The 18,595-nt window shown below is 58.4% G+C and overlaps 1 protein-coding gene across 1 annotated transcript; it reads left to right on the plus strand.

Annotated features, from left to right (window-relative positions):
- Positions 1-456: 456 nt before the first annotated feature.
- COL1A1 (collagen type I alpha 1 chain) lies at positions 457-17,840 on the plus strand. The gene is made up of 51 exons (XM_017642428.3): positions 457-704; positions 2,166-2,360; positions 2,467-2,501; positions 2,615-2,650; positions 2,738-2,839; positions 3,732-3,803; positions 4,056-4,100; positions 4,259-4,312; positions 4,492-4,545; positions 5,083-5,136; positions 5,266-5,319; positions 5,641-5,694; positions 5,786-5,830; positions 5,932-5,985; positions 6,100-6,144; positions 6,311-6,364; positions 6,602-6,700; positions 6,786-6,830; positions 6,928-7,026; positions 7,160-7,213; positions 7,376-7,483; positions 7,563-7,616; positions 7,878-7,976; positions 8,165-8,218; positions 8,303-8,401; positions 8,980-9,033; positions 9,231-9,284; positions 9,402-9,455; positions 9,562-9,615; positions 10,077-10,121; positions 10,217-10,315; positions 10,580-10,687; positions 11,100-11,207; positions 11,428-11,481; positions 11,655-11,708; positions 11,926-12,033; positions 12,122-12,175; positions 12,286-12,339; positions 12,470-12,631; positions 12,717-12,824; positions 12,996-13,103; positions 13,206-13,259; positions 13,363-13,470; positions 13,842-13,895; positions 14,010-14,117; positions 14,459-14,512; positions 14,852-14,959; positions 15,051-15,333; positions 15,472-15,662; positions 15,951-16,193; positions 16,312-17,840. The coding sequence occupies exons 1-51, from the start codon at positions 578-580 to the stop codon at positions 16,456-16,458; spliced, it is 4,419 nt and encodes a 1,472-aa protein (XP_017497917.2). The 5' UTR covers positions 457-577; the 3' UTR covers positions 16,459-17,840.
- Positions 17,841-18,595: the final 755 nt, after the last annotated feature.

Genomic DNA, 18,595 nt, shown 5'->3' on the forward strand with positions numbered 1-18,595 from the left:
GCTCCCATCAAGGATGTCAGGAGCCTAATGTGGCGTGGCTAGGAGGGTCCTTTCCCATCACTCCCAATTCTTTCACCTTTGAAAGTTTCCCCACCCACCTCCCCAATTCCAGTTCCTCCAGAGTGGGGATCCCGGGAAGAGAGTCGAAGGGGCGCCCCTACCCACTCTTTAGCCCACCCTATATTGAGGACCTAGCCGCACCCCGGCAGCAGCATCTCTGGCCCAGGCTGGGCTTGGGGGCTGGGGAGGCAGAGCTGAGAAGGGGGAAGATGTGCGGTGGATCCCTTCCTCTGCTTTCCCTCCTCCTCCCCCTCTGCCTTCCAACTCCCAAATTGGGGGCCGGGCCAGGCAGCTCTGATTGGCTGGGGGACGGGCAGCAGGCTCCCCCTCTACCAGGGGCAGGGTTCCACCCCGCTCTCCATCAGGATAGTATAAAAGGGGCCCGGGCCGGTCGTCGGAGCAGACGGGAGTTTCTCCTCGGGGTCGGAGCAGGAGGCACGCGGAGTGTGAGGCCACGCATGAGCGGACGCTAACCCCCACCCCAGCCGCAAAGAGTCTACATGTCTAGGGTCTAGACATGTTCAGCTTTGTGGACCTCCGGCTCCTGCTCCTCTTAGCGGCCACCGCCCTCCTGACGCACGGGCAAGAGGAGGGCCAAGACGTGGGCCAAGACGTGAGCCAAGACGAGGGCCAAGAAGAAGACAGTAAGTGTCAGACTTTGGGGAGTCCAGGCCTACTTGTTATCTTGCGCTGTTGAGTGTCCCAGGGGTCGGCGACTTAAACTGAAACTCGGGATGCTCCGAAGACTCAGGGATGGAAGGGAGATGGAGAAGGCTCTCTGCCTGGCGCTCTGGGAAAGAAGGCAGTGCGCCCTGGGTGGGGGCTGTAGATGAACGCCCCCCAAGAGAGGGAGGAGAGGGTGGAGCGCAGCGTGAATTGGCTCAGGACGAAGACCCGAGCGCACACTGTGGAGTACAAGGGCGAAAATGCAGGTCTGGGCGCACGGTGGAGGGAAAGTACGTCGAAGGTGGGATGGGGACGCCGAGCTGGGAATTTGGAGGCCAAGATGTAAAAGCGATCAGGAAGGCTGTGGGATGATTCATAGGGAAAGATTGTTTGCCCTCTCTGCAGGCTAGGCAGTGTTTCTGCGGCCGCGGGGGTGCGGGGCTAAGCGAGGAGGGGGCGTGGAGAGTGAGCGGGTTGGAGGCTGAGAAACTTTGGCGCGGATTTGGCAGGGTGGGGTCCTGGCGCCCTCTGCTGTCAACACTGAGCACAGCGCCTTCCTATCCAGCGCTTCCCCGCGAAGGAGGTGGAGCAGAAAGACGGGTTATTGCCGGGTGTGAACCTCTCCTCTAGACCTGGAATAAAATACTGGGGTCGGAGTAGCCCCAGTCTCTAAAAGTAGCCAGCTAGGGGGAGTTGGTTAGTGTTGCCCGCCACCTAGTGGCTGTCTGGTCAGTCGTTCGCGCGGTGGACGTGGTTAACTAACTACTACTATTTGAGGACTTTTGGGTTCTTTGGCTTAGGAGTGACCTAGAGTCACTGGTTGGTGTTGGGAAACGGGGGTTGTCCCCAAAAGAGGGCTTTTAGATGTCTGGGCCCTGGAGGTTAGGGCGTATCCTACTTTTGGAGTACTTATCAAATTTCTGGGAGGGACTCCACGCCAACGAGCCCCGCCCCCTCCCCTTAGCCCCGCCCATGCCATCCCACCTGCGAAGGGCTGGACCTCCCATCTCTCCTCCCACTCCTCCTGTCTCCACCCCAACACGCCGCACAAGCCTGCCCTCCTGGTGCGGCCCCGCCTGTTCTCTCCCTCCACTCCCCACCCCTTACTCCCCCACCCAGTGACTTCGTATTTCACTTGGCTTCAGCGCCGCTGTGCTGGGGTTGGAGTTGGAAGCGACCCCGGTCTAAAGCTTTGTTTAAATTCCTGAAAACTGGAAAGAGTTACAGCCGCCTTGGCCAGGGGCCTCGGCGCTGTCACTGGCGCTGATGAGGAGCAGATGAGCTTCTAAGGATTTGGGGGGGGGGGAAGGAGGCGGTGAAAAATGGAAAATCTAAGTGTGTCTCTAAGACAGAGGGTAAGGTCTGATAGGGGTCCCTGGAGTCCCGAGGTGGGGGCTCCGGCGCCGCTGACAGCCCCCACTCCTCCCCTCTTGCGCCAGTCCCACCAGTCACCTGCGTACAGAACGGCCTCAGGTACCAAGACCGAGACGTCTGGAAACCCGAGGCGTGTCGGATCTGTGTCTGCGACAATGGCAACGTGTTGTGCGATGACGTGATCTGCGACGACACCAAGAACTGTCCCGGTGCCACAATTCCCCCGGGCGAGTGCTGCCCCGTCTGCCCCACCGACGGAGGTACGGCTCCGGCCGGGGCTGGGGGAGCACGGGCCCGTTTGGGGGCCTCTGCCGCGGGGGCATCTGGAGCAAACCCTGCCCCTAACCCACGTTCTGCTTCTCCTAGAATCACCTAAGGACGAAGAAACCACAGGAGTGGAGGTAATCCTCTGCCTTCCACTTTCGCCACCGCCACCCCCACCCCCCACGTAACTCCCCCACGGCCCTCCCTCCACTAACCCGGCATCTTTTTTTTTCTCTCCGCATCCCTATAGGGACCCAAAGGAGACACTGGCCCCCGGGGCCCAAAGGTAAGTGTTGGCCCCCCTCGTGTTGGGGGAGAAAGGTGGCCCCGGCGCCCGGCCTGCGCTCACCCAGCTCCCCCTCTCCCGCTGCAGGGACCCGCTGGCCCCCCTGGCCGAGATGGCATCCCTGGACAGCCTGGACTTCCTGGGCCCCCCGGACCTCCCGGACCTCCTGGACCCCCTGGCCTCGGAGGAGTAAGTGGAGAGTCAAAACACTCGTGAAAGACCTTGCATGCCCCCTTCCCCATCCACCTGTGTTATGTTTTTGGTTTTTGGGGGGCAGATAGCATATTTTATATTTTGAAATAATTTCAAACTTACAGAAAAGTTACAGGAACTCTCATGTACCCTTCACAGTTTGGCACATTTGCTTTATCTGCCTCTGTGTACAGATGTAATTGTAATTATGGCTATTTTTCTTTCTGTGCCATTTGTTTGAGAGTAAGCTGCTGACATTATGTCCATTCATTCCTAAATATTTCAGTGAATAGTTCCTGAGAACAAGAATGTTCTCGTACATGGTTACAGCACAATGGCTACGTTTAGGAAATTTAACACTGATACAACACAAGTACCCTCCCTCCACTCCCCACCCCTTACTCCCCCACCCAGTGACTTCGTATTTCACTTGGCTTCAGCGCCGCTGTGCTGGGGTTGGAGTTGGAAGCGACCCGGGTGCTTCCATATTCATACAGTCCATATTCAAATTTCACTAATGTCCCTATAATGTCTTTTATAACATTTTTTTTTGCTGATCCAGGATTCGGCTCAGGATCATAAATTGCATTCAATTGTCATGTCTCTGGTTTCCTTTAATCTGGAATGTTTCTCCAGACTTTCTTTGCCTTTTACAGCACTGAAGTTTTCTGAAGAGGCCAGTTGCTTTGTAGACTGTCCCTCAGTTTGGGTTTGTCGGGTGTATCCTTGTAATTAGGTTTGGGGGATGCATTTTTGGCAGGAAAATCACATAAGTGATATTGTGCTTAGCATCATATCAGGAGGCACGTGATGTTAGTGTGTCCTATTACTGGGGACGTCTTCTGCCTTTAACTCATCGCTTTCTCATGTGCTGTCTTGTGTTTTCTAGAACTTTGCTCCCCAGATGTCTTATGGCTATGATGAGAAATCAACTGGAGGCTTGTCCGTGCCTGGCCCCATGGTGAGTCACTGGGAGACAGAGCTGATAGAAAAGGACTGGATGGAGATCCAGACAAGCTGGTGCAGTGATGGCACATCAGGGTGGCATAGATAACTTGGAAAGTCAAGGCGACCTTTGCGACCTGCAAGTCCATAGACTATACAAGACACCTGGGGGGTCCCAACAGGAACCAATAGGAGAGAACAAGACTACACTCAGGTTGTGCTTCGCTAAAGAGGTTTCACTCTCCTTCCCTTTCCTGTCCTGCTGTAGGGTCCTTCTGGTCCTCGTGGTCTCCCTGGCCCCCCTGGCGCACCTGTGAGTATCCAGGATGTCTTCATACACTGCCTCAGACTTTAGTCTTTTGGAGGGAGGATTGGGACAAGGGCAGGGTAGGTGCTTCAGGGTCTTGGTGAGATGGGGAAAGGTTGGCATGACCTGCCTTCTAACCCCACCCTTCTCTCATTGTTCTCCAGGGTCCCCAAGGTTTCCAAGGTCCCCCTGGAGAGCCTGGAGAGCCTGGAGCTTCAGTAAGTGCCCCCAGCTTGTACACTCTCTCTGCAAATACACACTCCCTCTACAAATACATAATTCTGTTGAAGGACCCCCAGTCTTGGGTCTTCCTTACCTCTTCCTTCCAATCCCAGCCTTCCCCTTCTTTTTTCCTTATCCTGGCGATTCTAACCTCCTTTATTTCTGTCTCCTCTAGGGTCCTATGGGTCCCCGTGGCCCCCCTGGCCCCCCTGGCAAGAATGGAGATGATGTAAGTAGCCCAGGGAAGAAGATACCATCTGACTCCCGCCACCTCCATGGGCCAGGTCCCTGTTATCTCCACCCCAGTGGCCCACCACCTTTGGGGTGTTATGCAGAGAAAGGAGGGCAAGTTCTCCCTGATGCACAGGACTGGCCTTAGACAATGACCTTTGCTCTTCATGGGATGTTTCTCCATCTCCCCAGTGGGGGTGACTGTCCCTCCCCCCACCCCAACCACCTGAAAGCAATCCCACCCCCATCTCTCAGAGCAAATGACTTCCTTAGGCTTAACTGCTCTGGGCACCTCAGATTTGCTTTTCATATGGTGAAATTAAAATGCTAGAGACAGAAATGTTTTAAAAATTCCTTTTGAGTGATTCAAAATTCACAAACAAGGATCTCGTGGTAGATTTAAACTGCACTCTAAGTTAAAAGATAAGATTCTGGACCACTAAACCTGACCTTCAACAATCCCTAGAAGACTCAGCCTTCCACACTTGTCCAGCCCCGGAGGCATGGACACAATAGCCTTCTCTCTCCCTCACAGGGTGAAGCCGGAAAGCCTGGTCGCCCTGGTGAGCGTGGGCCCCCTGGACCTCAGGTGAGCCAGATGTGCAGCCGGCCTCAGGCTTTGCTGCATTTGGGCTTCTTTGGGGAGCACTGGACAACAGTGGTGTCCTCTAATGGCCTTGCCTTTTCCCTCCTTTTTTTTTTTTTTTTTCCTTTCCAGGGTGCTCGGGGATTGCCTGGAACAGCTGGCCTCCCTGGAATGAAGGGACACAGAGTGAGTCCCCTAAGCTCCCAAAAGCCTAGCATCCCACCATTCCAGCCCCTTCCCCAAAGGGTCCTGGTGTGTGCCATGATGGATGGCAGCTACAGAACTCCCAAGAAATAGAGAATAAACATCCAGAAAAACTTTCCTCCACTGGGAAAGAAATCCCAGTTAAGGGATTAGGAGAGATCTTGGACCAGTTGAGGTTATGTCTAGCTCAAAACAGAGGGGTGACTCTAGTAACTTCCTAAGGCTTCTTCTTAGGTTTGGGTGGGTGGCGAGGTGGCCCAGCCCCTCCATAGGGTCTCACCTTGGCACTCCTTCCTGTCTTAGGGCTTTAGTGGCTTGGATGGTGCCAAGGGAGATTCTGGCCCTTCTGGTCCCAAGGTAAGAGTCCGTCTAAATGTTGCGGTCCTCCACCACACCCCACCCCCGTCCCACCATGAACAAATTCCTAACTCTGTTCTCTGCTCCATAGGGTGAGCCTGGTAGTCCCGGTGAAAATGGAGCTCCTGGTCAAATGGTGAGTGTGTCCAGTTCTAGAAGGAAGAGAGGGAGAAAGGGGAATTGGGGGGAAAGGATTTGTATCCCTCCTCACCTGCCTTCTCTTGGTTTTGTCGTCAGGGCCCCCGTGGTCTGCCTGGTGAGAGAGGTCGCCCTGGAGCCTCTGGCCCTGCTGTAAGTACTCAGGCCCCTCGAGTGATTCCTGGGCTCTGGAAGGGGGTCCCCGGGAACTACAAGGATGGGCCAGCACTCAGGGGACATAACTGGGGCTTTCCCTCTCTCCTGCAGGGTGCTCGTGGAAATGATGGTGCTACAGGAGCTGCTGGCCCCCCTGTGAGTATGGCGCCTGACCTCAGTGCCTGCGAGTGGGGAGGGGTCTCAGTGTCCCCTTAGGGTTGGCACCGGGGGCAGGCTATGATGGTCTGAAGCCCCTTCTGTCCCAGGGTGTGGCTTGCAGCTGCCCCCTTCCTTCTTGCTGACATCTCCATTTCATTCACAGGGTCCCACTGGCCCCGCTGGTCCTCCTGGATTCCCTGGTGCTGTTGGTGCTAAGGTGAGACCCTCGCCCTCTGAGCAAGGTTCCCATGGGCCAAGGGGTAGATGTCTCCCTACTCCCAAACCAGAGGGACCCGGAATGGCATGAGAGAAGCCTCAACACCTTGGTCCTGGGCTCCCCTTGATCTTGGAGTCCTGATTCTGGTCTCCTGTCCCTTCCCTCCATCCCCCCACCATCCAAAGGTGAGGTTGGGCTCCAACAGTAGCTCCTGACATCTCCTTCCTTCTGATCCAGGGCGAAGCTGGTCCCCAAGGAGCCCGAGGCTCTGAAGGTCCCCAGGGTGTTCGTGGTGAGCCTGGCCCCCCTGGCCCCGCTGGTGCTGCTGGCCCTGCTGTAAGTGTCACCTCTTTGGTGCCCCTGTGCCCCTTCCAGCTCAGAGGCCTTGCCTGTCACTCACCCTCCTCTCTCTGTGCCACAGGGAAACCCTGGTGCTGATGGACAGCCTGGTGCTAAAGGTGCCAATGTAAGTATCCTGCATGTTTCAGAGCTGGCCCTGGTGCCCACCTCCCACCTGACCCCCGCCCAACTCCTGGGCTTATCCTGTTCTGCCCCCCCGACAGGGTGCTCCTGGTATTGCTGGTGCTCCTGGCTTCCCTGGAGCCCGAGGCCCCTCTGGACCCCAAGGTCCCAGCGGCCCTCCTGGTCCCAAGGGTAACAGTGTAAGTACCATGTTCACTTCTGCCCTCCCCTGTGCCAGTGCTGGCTCCAGCGTGGCCCTTGTCTGGGGAGCATGAAGGTCCAGGCCAGCTAAGCACCCCCAACTCTCCATTCATCCTCTCTCCCCCAACACAGGGTGAACCTGGTGCTCCCGGCAACAAAGGAGATACTGGCGCCAAGGGAGAGCCTGTAAGTCCCTGCAGCCCAGCTGCCTCCCTGGGAGTCCCCTGAGGGAGATCCGAGGAGGACCAAGAGCCCCTGGTGCTGGAAGCCCGGCCTCAAGCCAGCTCTGGAGCTGGCACCAGGGTGGCCCCTCACTGGAGGCTGCCTCCTCCTCTCTGCCCTTTCCAGGGCCCTACGGGTATTCAAGGTCCCCCTGGCCCTGCCGGAGAAGAAGGAAAGCGAGGAGCCCGAGGTGAACCTGGTCCCACTGGCCTGCCCGGCCCCCCTGGCGAGCGTGTAAGTGCCCTCTTCTCTGCCCCTGGTGCCAGGCTGGTGCCCGCGAGTCTGAGCTCACTGGCCTACTCTCCTTCTGCAGGGTGGCCCTGGTAGCCGTGGTTTCCCTGGAGCAGACGGTGTTGCTGGTCCCAAGGTAACCTCTCTTCATAGCTGGGAGGCTTATGCCGCTGTTTCCCCTCCACCTCAACTGCCTCCCACTCCCCCCTAGCCATTTGTGCTTCATGCTGTGGCTGCAGAACTGTCTTCACACTCAGTTGCACCTTGACCTTCCCACCCCCCACCAAGCCCTGACAAGCTCTCCCCAATTCTGCCCCCATGGGAGGAATAAGATGCTAGCCTATGGTGTAGGGCCCAGACTTGAGACCCTGATTGTTCCTGTGACTCCCCCAACTAGGGTCCCGCTGGTGAACGTGGTTCTCCTGGCCCTGCTGGCCCCAAAGGTTCTCCTGGTGAAGCTGGTCGCCCTGGTGAAGCTGGTCTGCCTGGTGCCAAGGTGAGACCCCAGCCCTCCCCCGAGCTTGGGAAGGCCAAGGACCCTGCCCATCCTGTGCAGGGTCCAGGCTGAGATGCCCTGGAGCCGACCGTGAATCTGCCCTCTGGGGAGCCCCCACCCCAGCCTCCACCCTCCTACCCCTTTCTCTCTTCTCCCCACCCACTCACTCTTCTCTGCCTCCCTTTTAGGGTCTGACTGGAAGCCCTGGCAGCCCTGGTCCTGATGGCAAAACCGGCCCCACTGTAAGTTCTCCCCCTCTGGGCCCCCCACAGTCCTGACCACCCGCCCCCAGCCCTCATCTCTGCTCTTGTGCCTTCCACTCCCAGGGACCTGCTGGTCAAGATGGTCGCCCTGGCCCCCCCGGCCCCCCTGGTGCCCGTGGTCAGGCTGGTGTGATGGGATTCCCTGGACCTAAAGGTGCTGCTGTGAGTATTCAGTGAGGAACATCACAGAGCCAGGGACAGACATGTCCAGAAGGCAGAGTCCTGGGCCCTGCACACACCTCTGCTGTGATTTGCTGTGTGGCCTCAGGCCAGTCACTGCCCCTCTCTGGGCCTCAGTTCTCCTATCCATAAATGAAACCCCTCTCCTGGCTCCACTCATGTTGCTTTATCCTTGGACATAATTAATATTGGTGCCCCGCCCACAGGGATAGAATGGGCCTTTCATATGATAGTCACCCCCAAATCCTCATGGGTTCTTTGAGGTTCAGGAGGACCTCAAAATACTGGAGGAGGTGAAGGCCCTTTGCAGCTCAGGGCCCTGCGGGCATATGGCAGAGCGAAGGAAGGGGAGAGGGTGGACAGAGGAGCCTGAAGGGGCATGTGTTCTGGCTAAGAGGGCTCTGCAGTAGGAACCAGCAAAGGCCAATCACCAGGGCCAGACCTGGCAGAGGCTTTTGGTAAGAAAACTCCTTAAAAAGATTCCACCCAGTAAACAGGAGGGACCCAGGAGTCCGGTTTCCCACGTCAACTGTCTCAACCCTGACTTTCTTTCCCTACAGGGAGAGCCAGGCAAAGCTGGGGAGCGAGGTGTTCCCGGGCCCCCAGGCGCTGTTGTAAGTATCTCCTTTCATTCCTTGATTCCTTTCTGCTACTACCTGTGACCTGTCCCCCTCCTTGCAAGAGGGGTCACCAGGCCCTCAGGAGCCCAGCAGGGTCTGCCTGTGCCTGCCTCAGTGCTCCACCTGCGCCCTCTTCCTCCAGCCAGTCCCCACCTCACCACCCTGAGCTCTTCTTTGCTGTCTGCCCACAGGGTCCTGCTGGCAAAGACGGAGAAGCTGGAGCCCAGGGACCCCCCGGCCCTGCTGTAAGTGTCTCTGACAGGAAGGCCTGGGGATGGGGCACTGTGCAGCAGCGAAGGGGAGACAGCCCCGGCCCTCCTCTCCCGGGCTTTCCTGTGACTGCAGCGTTCTCTCCATGACAGGGTCCCGCTGGCGAAAGAGGTGAACAGGGCCCTGCCGGTTCCCCCGGGTTCCAGGTAAGGCAGCAGGCCTGCGGGGGGCTCAGGTGAAGGTGTGCGTTCCCTTTCCTTCTCTCCCAGATTCCAATCACTCTCTCTTCCCTCCCCCATTTCCCACCTACAGGGTCTCCCTGGCCCCGCTGGTCCTTCTGGTGAAGCAGGCAAACCCGGTGAACAGGTAAGAGGTAGCAGCTGAGCAGAGAGGTGGGGAATGCGGGGAACAGAGAGAAAGAGGCCAGCCCCCCTAGCTAATCAGGCAATCATCAGCTAGAGGGATCAGGGTTAGACACCTGGAAGGACTTCGCATCATGAAGGGAGCTACACAGAGGGAAGCTGGGAGCTGCACCTCTGCATGCTGTGCTCTGGAAGGAGCTGCATGCCCCTAGTTCAGAGGACTTCTTTTTAGAGAAGGGATATTATATATGCTGTAACTTCCCTCAACTGAAAGTTTGGGGAGGAGGTTCGTCTTTGACGCATCCTAAGGTGAAGTAAAGGGATAATCCCAGCTCAGTGTTGAGAAGGGGTTGGACTCTAACCACAGACCTCGAGGGCCGGCCCCCAAGAGGAGGAGGGGAGTGCTTTCCAGTGGGGAGGGCCAAGGTGGACTTTGCTAACTGTCTGTCCCTCCCTCCCCTTTAGGGTGTTCCTGGAGACCTCGGTGCCCCTGGCCCCTCTGGTGCAAGAGTAAGTAGAGCCTTTTGCTGCTCCCATCGAGAAGCTGAAGCTGGGCCCTGTCTCCGGAACTGCCGTCATGCGCCCTGTCCTTCCTTCCCCTCTAGGGCGAGAGAGGTTTCCCTGGTGAGCGTGGTGTGCAAGGTCCTCCAGGTCCTGCTGGTCCCCGTGGTTCCAATGGTGCCCCTGGCAATGATGGTGCTAAGGTGAGGGCAGCACACAGACCAGGTCTCACCCCTGCTGCAGCAGGGGATACCTGTAACCAGAGCCACCTGGGTCAGGGAAGGGTCATGGGACATGACTGGGGAAGGGTCCACAGGGAGCCTGAGGTTCTGGGCTGTGAGCCTTTCCTCATAGCTGATGCCTGTCTGTGGCCTTAGAACCAGGCCTGGGAGACAAGAAGGGGCTCAGAGCTGTGACCCACTCATGGGACCCCAGGCCTAATTCCAGGCCCCTTGGTTGTCATCCAGGGTGATGCTGGTGCTCCCGGAGCCCCCGGTAGCCAGGGCGCCCCTGGCCTTCAGGGAATGCCTGGCGAACGAGGTGCAGCTGGCCTTCCAGGCCCTAAGGGCGACAGAGTAAGTGCAGCCCCCTCCCCTGAGCCACGTGGAATTCCCATCTCCCTGCTTTGGATCCCTCGGCCTCTCTTTCTCTTCCCTGGGATCACTCCCTCTTTTTAATCCTCCTTTCTGCCCACCTGGCCTCTTTGCTGATGAATCCTCCTCCTATGGTCCAGGTTCCTCCCTCCCCATGAGCTACCATGGCAACTAGATGTGGGGCCTCTCCTCCCTTACTCATCCCTCTCCGAAAGGCAGACACTTCTTAGCCCAGCTTCCACCAGAATCCCACACAGACACTTTTTCCCCTGAAAGATCTTAAGTCCTCAGCACAGGCGGGGACAGAGCTGGGGAGGGGCCCAGACGCAAGCAGGGTGCTACGGCTCACCTCCTTGCTCTGCCCTGGAAGTCTCAGGCTTTCCCATGTCGTTAGGGCGATGCTGGTCCTAAAGGTGCTGATGGTTCTCCTGGCAAAGATGGCGTCCGAGGTCTGACTGGCCCCATTGGTCCTCCTGGCCCCGCTGGTGCCACTGGTGACAAGGTGAGGTGGCTGCCTCCCCACCTTCTTCCCTAAAACACACCTTCCCCAGCAAGCCTGGGCATGGCTCTGCAGGGAGGGAGGTCCTGCCATTCTGAGTTAGCAACCTGGGAGCTGGGGAGACCAGAAGGGAAGGGAGGTGCACCTGGGTGAATTCAGGGTGCATCTGCTGGGAATATTCAGGGTGCACCCCTGACCCTGAGCCTCTTGCCCCCACTCTCAGGGTGAAAGTGGTCCTAGCGGCCCTGCTGGTCCCACTGGAGCTCGTGGTGCCCCCGTAAGTATAGAAGACCTGGTTAAGGCCCATTTCTCCCCCTGGGCCTCCTCCCCCTTTGCCCCCACACCCTCTGCCCTGGGACTGCTCCTCAAGGCACCTCCTCCCCCTCTACTCTACCTCACTCCACCTTCCCCATATCAGGACCTCTCTCCAGTTTGCTCCTTTTCTTCTAGGGAGACCGTGGTGAGCCTGGTCCCCCTGGCCCTGCTGGCTTCGCTGGCCCCCCTGTAAGTACCAAGGCCCCTTTCATTTTCCATCACTAGCTGGGTCCCAGGACCTTGGGGGACTGGATGAGGACAGAGACATCGGCCTGAGCTGAGGAAGGAGAAGGCAAAGGGCCTGTGTCCCGTTTGAGTTACTGCCCTTCCCCAGCCCTGTGGAGTCACCCGACTCCCTACCCTGGCATAGCCCTCTCCGCGCTCACCACCCTCCCTCCTCCCCCAGGGTGCTGATGGCCAACCTGGTGCTAAAGGTGAACCCGGTGATGCTGGTGCTAAGGGCGATGCTGGTCCCCCTGGCCCTGCTGGCGCTGCTGGCCCCCCTGGCCCAATCGTGAGTATCTCATCCTCTGGGCCCCGAGCTGCAGGTAGGCCTGGACCCAGGACTGGCCTGGCCTTGACACCTCTCTGCTCTTCTACAGGGTAACGTTGGTGCTCCTGGACCCAAAGGTGCTCGTGGCAGTGCCGGCCCCCCTGTGAGTATCTCACTGCCCCATGCTGGGACTCTCTCAAGCCCATCTTTGGAGGTGGGGCAGCCGGGCTGTTGGGGGGCTCTTCTCCTGACTTCTTCATCCTCTTCTGCCAGGGTGCTACTGGCTTCCCTGGTGCTGCTGGCCGAGTCGGTCCCCCCGGCCCCTCTGTAAGTACCGGTGGCACATGCTCTTGGGGGTGGAGGCCACAGGCTGTCAAGAGGGTGGTAGACCCATCTGAGGTTTCAGTGGTGCTCCAGAATCCACTGGAATCTGACAACCCCTCTTCTCCCCATCCAGGGAAATTCTGGACCCCCTGGCCCTCCTGGCCCTGTTGGCAAAGAAGGCGGCAAAGGTCCCCGTGGTGAGACTGGCCCCGCCGGACGTCCCGGAGAAGTCGGCCCCCCTGGTCCCCCTGGCCCTACTGGCGAGAAAGGATCTCCTGGTGCTGATGGACCTGCTGTAAGTGCGAGCTCCGTAGGGGTCCGGGGTAGGCGCCTGGTCCCCAGCCTCTGTGAGGCACCTCACCCCCGTCTGCCTTGTACAGGGTGCTCCCGGAACTCCTGGACCTCAGGGCATTGCTGGACAGCGTGGTGTGGTCGGCCTGCCCGGTCAGCGAGGAGAAAGAGGCTTCCCTGGTCTTCCTGGCCCCTCTGTGAGTGCCCTTTACTTTGGGGGTCCTAAGAACCGTCACAGTACTTGGAGGGTACAGGGTGGGGGTGGGGAGGCCAGCGATGACAGATGTGAGATGTGGTAGATGAGCCACCGGCCCTGGGGCCCTTCCCAGCCCACCCCACCTCTGGCCTGATTCCTTCTTCTCCCTTAGGGTGAACCTGGCAAACAAGGTCCTTCTGGATCAAGTGGTGAACGTGGCCCCCCTGGTCCCATGGGCCCCCCTGGATTGGCTGGACCCCCTGGCGAGTCTGGACGTGAGGTGAGCGGTCAGCAGCCCCATGCCAGTACCAAGGCCATTTTGGCCTTTGCCTGAGCAGCCCCCCTCCCCCAGCTGTCACTCACCTCCCCCTTCTCTCTATAGGGATCTCCTGGTGCTGAAGGCTCCCCCGGAAGAGATGGCTCTCCTGGCCCCAAGGTGAGATGGCTGCACCCCAGAGCCACAGCCCGCCTGCCACTCCCTGCCCCGGCCTGGCCCCTTCAGCTGGGGCTTAATCATTTCCCCCCTCTTTGCCTCCTAGGGTGACCGTGGTGAGACAGGCCCTGCTGGACCCCCTGGTGCTCCTGGAGCTCCTGGTGCCCCTGGCCCCGTCGGCCCTGCTGGCAAGAATGGCGATCGTGGTGAGACTGTAAGTAGCTGAGCACCAGCCTGCTGCTTCTGGTCAGGCCAGGGACTCCCCAGGCCTGCCTCGGGACCTGTAGATCGAGATCTGACTTCTCCCAGGCTGGGGGAGGAGAGGACATCTTACAGTATGTCCTCCCTGAAAAGACGGAGCCACAGCTCCACCTCAAGGCCCTTCTCAGATGGTGCCCCATCTCCCTTAAGGAATGGGTTTGTCCCCAGGCACTTGCCCAGCTCACATGAAACCTCGACTCACAGGAAGTTTCATCTGGGGCTCAGGAGAGATGGATGTGGTGGGAAAAAAGGACCTGGCCAAGGGGTGGTCTCACCCTGTCGCTAGGCTGTAGTAGGTTCTAATGCTCTCTCTGCTCTCCCCAGGGTCCTGCTGGTCCTGCTGGTCCCATTGGCCCTGTTGGTGCCCGTGGCCCTTCTGTAAGTGTTCCGCTATGGCCTGCATGTCCTCAGAACCCTTGTCAAGATGTGGACTGCACCCCACTCAGTGCTAGTGGACCTTCCATTGACAGCCTGTCCCCTCCCCTTTTCTAGGGACCTCAAGGCCCACGTGGTGACAAGGGTGAGACAGGCGAACAGGGTGACAGAGGCATAAAGGGTCACCGTGGCTTCTCTGGTCTCCAGGGTCCCCCTGGCCCTCCTGTAAGTATGCTCAGCCCCAACTTGGCCCCCTGCTGCCATTGAACCTTCTCTCATCACCTCCCCCTACAAGCCTTGCTGTACCATGGTGGGGGGACTCTTTGCCTCAGTTTCCCCTCTGGATAGTCATTCTTACCCCTTCCTAGTGGGTACTGGGGTCTGACAGTCTACGGGCATTTCCAAGGGACTTCAGAGAGGGTGAGGAGTGCATGAAGAGGGATTGTGGGAGGAGTGTCAACCAGTGGACGCCTTGGAACTGCATGCCCAGAGTAAGGAGACAGGACAGGCTTCTGGCAGCGTTTGTCCCACACAAGGCCTGAATTGCCCTTGCGTTTGTCCTTCAGGGCTCTCCTGGTGAACAAGGTCCCTCTGGAGCCTCTGGTCCTGCTGGTCCCCGTGTAAGTCATGCCTTCTACCCATGTCCTCTTCCTGGGCCCCAGGCCCAGGCTCACCTCAGGGCCCTTTGCCTGGGACATGGGTGTCTCTCACCAATCTGGGGAAGTGTCCGGGGGCAGGGGTGGGGAAGGGAAGGAGAGTCCCGGACAATCTTACCTGTCCCCAGACTCACCCTCCCTGCTCCCTCCACCCACAAAATGTTTCCTGGCCAGGCCCTGGGAATGAGCAAGAATGAGGCCATGGTGCCAGAGCCCGGCAGAGAGGTGGTGGGCTTCTCCGCCAGAGTTCGGGTGGTCCTGTGGTTTCTAGCAGGTTTTCTCCAACCATCTTCCACCTTGCAGGGTCCCCCTGGCTCTGCTGGTTCTCCTGGCAAAGATGGACTCAATGGTCTCCCAGGCCCCATCGGCCCCCCTGGTCCTCGTGGTCGCACTGGCGATGCTGGTCCTGTGGTATGTAGCCCCCAGCCTGCCCGCCTGTGGCCCTCCAGCCCTGAGAGCGCTGGCACCGGGTAATCCCGCTCTCTCCTCCCTCTCTGTGCAGGGTCCCCCCGGTCCTCCTGGGCCGCCTGGTCCCCCTGGTCCTCCCAGCGGCGGTTTCGACTTCAGCTTCCTGCCCCAGCCACCTCAAGAGAAGGCTCACGACGGCGGCCGCTACTACCGGGCTGATGATGCCAATGTGGTCCGTGATCGTGACCTCGAGGTGGACACCACCCTCAAGAGCCTGAGCCAGCAGATCGAGAACATCCGGAGCCCCGAAGGCAGCCGCAAAAACCCCGCCCGCACCTGCCGTGACCTCAAAATGTGCCACTCCAACTGGAAGAGCGGTGAGGGGCTGCCCCGGCCACACCCCCGCCTCTTCCTCCTCTTCCTGCCTGTGTCACGGCTGAGCAATCGGGGCCCCCGAACCCACTGGGGTCCCCCACCACACCTCCCCTGACTCCATCTTACCCTGCCCCACACAGGAGAATACTGGATTGATCCCAACCAAGGCTGCAACCTGGACGCCATCAAGGTCTTCTGCAACATGGAGACAGGGGAGACCTGCGTGTACCCCACTCAGCCCAGCGTGGCCCAGAAGAACTGGTACATCAGCAAGAACCCCAAGGACAAGAGGCACGTCTGGTATGGCGAGAGCATGAGCGGAGGATTCCAGGTACGTGAGCTGGATCCTGGAGCCACTCTTACTAGACGGGCTGGCCGGGGCAAGAGGTAAGGTCCTGGGTGGGCTTGGCCTCTGCCAGTGTGACAGGGAGAGCTGGGCTGGGAGGCAGGGGTCCTGGGTCCCTGGTAATGGCTCAGACACAAGATGCCATAGGAGGCAAGTGGTAATACCTCTCGATGGGGGGTTCACTGGGGTGCCCTCAGAGGACTCCAGGGAGGGAGGCCAGGACTAGAGGCTCCAGCACGGTCTCTCACTCCTCACCCTCTTCATCCCGGACAGTTCAATTACGGCGGCCAGGGCTCCGATCCTGCCGATGTGGCCATCCAGCTGACTTTCCTGCGCCTGATGTCCACCGAGGCCTCCCAGAACATCACCTACCACTGCAAGAACAGTGTGGCCTACATGGACCAGCAGACTGGCAACCTCAAGAAGGCCCTGCTCCTCCAGGGCTCCAACGAGATCGAGATCCGGGCCGAGGGCAACAGCCGCTTTACTTACAGCGTCACCTACGACGGCTGCACGGTGAGTCCAAAGACAGAGCCACTCTGTGGGCTTTGGCTTTCCTGCCAAGCCACAGTTCCTGTCACCCCGTCGCCCCCACATGGTGACACCCTCTCCCATTGTCTCCCCTTAACCCCAGAGTCACACCGGAGTTTGGGGCAAGACAGTAATCGAATACAAAACCACCAAGACCTCCCGCTTGCCCATCATCGATGTGGCCCCATTGGACATTGGCGCTCCCAACCAGGAATTCGGCTTTGACGTTGGCTCTGTCTGCTTCCTGTAAACTCCCTCCACCCCAACCTGGCTCCCTCCCACCCAGCCCACTTGCCCCTGACCCTGGAAACAGACAAACAACCCAAACTGAACCCCCCAAAAAGCCAAAAAATGGGAGACAATTTCACATGGACTTTGGAAAATATTTTTTTCCTTTGCCTTCATCTCTCAAACTTAGTTTTTACCTTTGACCAACTGAACATGACCAAAAACCAAAAGCACATCAACCTTTTACCAAAAAAAAAAAAAAAAGAATAAATAAATAACTTTTTAAAAAAGGAAGCTTGGTCCACTTGCTTGAAGACCCATGTGGGGGTAAGTCCTTTTCTGCCCGTTGGGCTTATGACACCCCAATGCTGCCCTTTCTGCTCTTTTCTCCATCCCTCTTTGGGGGACTCCCCTCTGCTGCTCCCCAAATCTAAGTCTCCCCAAAAGACACAAGAAACAATGCATTGTCTGCCCAGCAACTAAAGGCAATGCTTAAATACCCAGTGGTCCCCAAGCTCCCAGCCCACTCCCCTCACTCAGCACCCCCAAACTCTTGGGGGGCCTGGGGTTTTCAGACTGCCGAAGAAGCCTTACCATCTGGTATCGCCATGGCCCCTGCACCATACCCCTCTTCGGTTTTGATGGGCATGCCAGGGGATCACTGCCCCTGGAGGAGAATCAGGAGGGGCCAGGACAGATCGGAAACATTGGATTCGGGGCGGCACATGGACCCCCACGCAGCCTGCAGCGGGGCTAGGTGGGAGAGACTGCTCTGTTCCTCATGTAACTGTGTTGCTGAAAGACTACCTCTTCCTGTCTTTATATGTCAGCGGGGCAACTGCGTGGGGGCGGGGATGGGGGCAGGGTGGAAGGGGCGCCCCATTTTATATCAAAGGTGCTACATCTCTGTGATGGGGTGGGGTGGGGAGGGAATCACTGGTGCTATGGAAGTCGAGATGCCCCCCACCCCCCAGGCCAGCAAATGTTCCTTTTTGTTCAAAGTCTTTTTTTATTCTTTGTTTTCTTCCCTTGTGGATGGGGATTCATGTGAATTTTCTGAAGGTGCTATTTAACATGGGGGGAGAGAGTGCCATGGTCTAGATGGTGCCACATCCTTTCCACCCTCTCTCCACCTCTGCGGCTGCCTCCACCTCCTCAGGCCTCTCTCTCTCCCCCTCTCCTCTGACCCTCTCCTCAGCTGCACCCCACCATCACGGCCTCTCATCGTCTCTCCTGTGTCCTCTCTCTGCCCCAGTGTCAGCACAACTTCCCAAAGCACAAAGCGGTTTTCCCCCTAGGGGTGGGAGGAAGCAAGACTCTGTACCTATTTTGTATGTGTATAATAATTTGAGATGTTTTTAATTATTTTGATTGCTGGAATAAAGCATGTGGAAATGACCCAAACATATTTGCCGTGGCCTCCTAATTTCCTTCCTTGGAGCCTGGGGAGGGAGACCTGGGGGAGGGAGCTCTGAGTGGGTGGGTGGGCTCTCCTGTTTCTTGCCCCTTTCCTCCCCCTACCCTGCCCCCCTCTACCAGCACCCTCCATGATCCCTCCCCCTTCCTCTCGCCTTTTTTATGCTTTAATCCTTTTCCTTTCCTCTCTCATGCAATCTTCCTTCCAAAGGCTCTTTTCCCTTACAGTGCCATACTGCAACCCACTGCTGCAGCAACACACATGCACGCATGCACTGCCTCTGGGCCACTGGAAGTTCCAGCCTGGGAAAGGGAGGTGGGGCTGGAAGCCCCGCAGCAGGGCCTCTCCCCAGGCAAACAGGCAGGGCCATCCCGCCTCCCTCTGTTTCCACCCTCTCTGAGCTCCTTCAAAGGAGCAACAAGCAGTGGAGCACCCAGGGGTTGGAGAGCTTGCCCTGAGGGCCTGTGAGGAGACCCAGAGGAAGGAAGGCCTCCGGCTCAGTCTCCTGGGCTCCCAGAGGGAGGAGGGGGCAAGCCAGCCCAGCCCTCAGGAGAGTCTGTCCTGGGGCCTTGGAGAGCTGCGGTCTGGGCCCAGCCCAGGCACACACAGGCTGCTAGCAGGAAGGCGACAGGCCCTGCCCCTGCGGAGTGTGTACTGGGGTCTCCCTCAGCCCTGTAAATCCCCATGACACCAGACCTCCTGGCTGTGGGGTGGCCGGGGAGGTCCTTTTGCCCAGACCCTG

This window comes from Manis javanica, chromosome 4, assembly GCF_040802235.1.
Source record: "Manis javanica isolate MJ-LG chromosome 4, MJ_LKY, whole genome shotgun sequence".
Classification (NCBI taxonomy): Eukaryota; Metazoa; Chordata; class Mammalia; order Pholidota; family Manidae; genus Manis; species Manis javanica.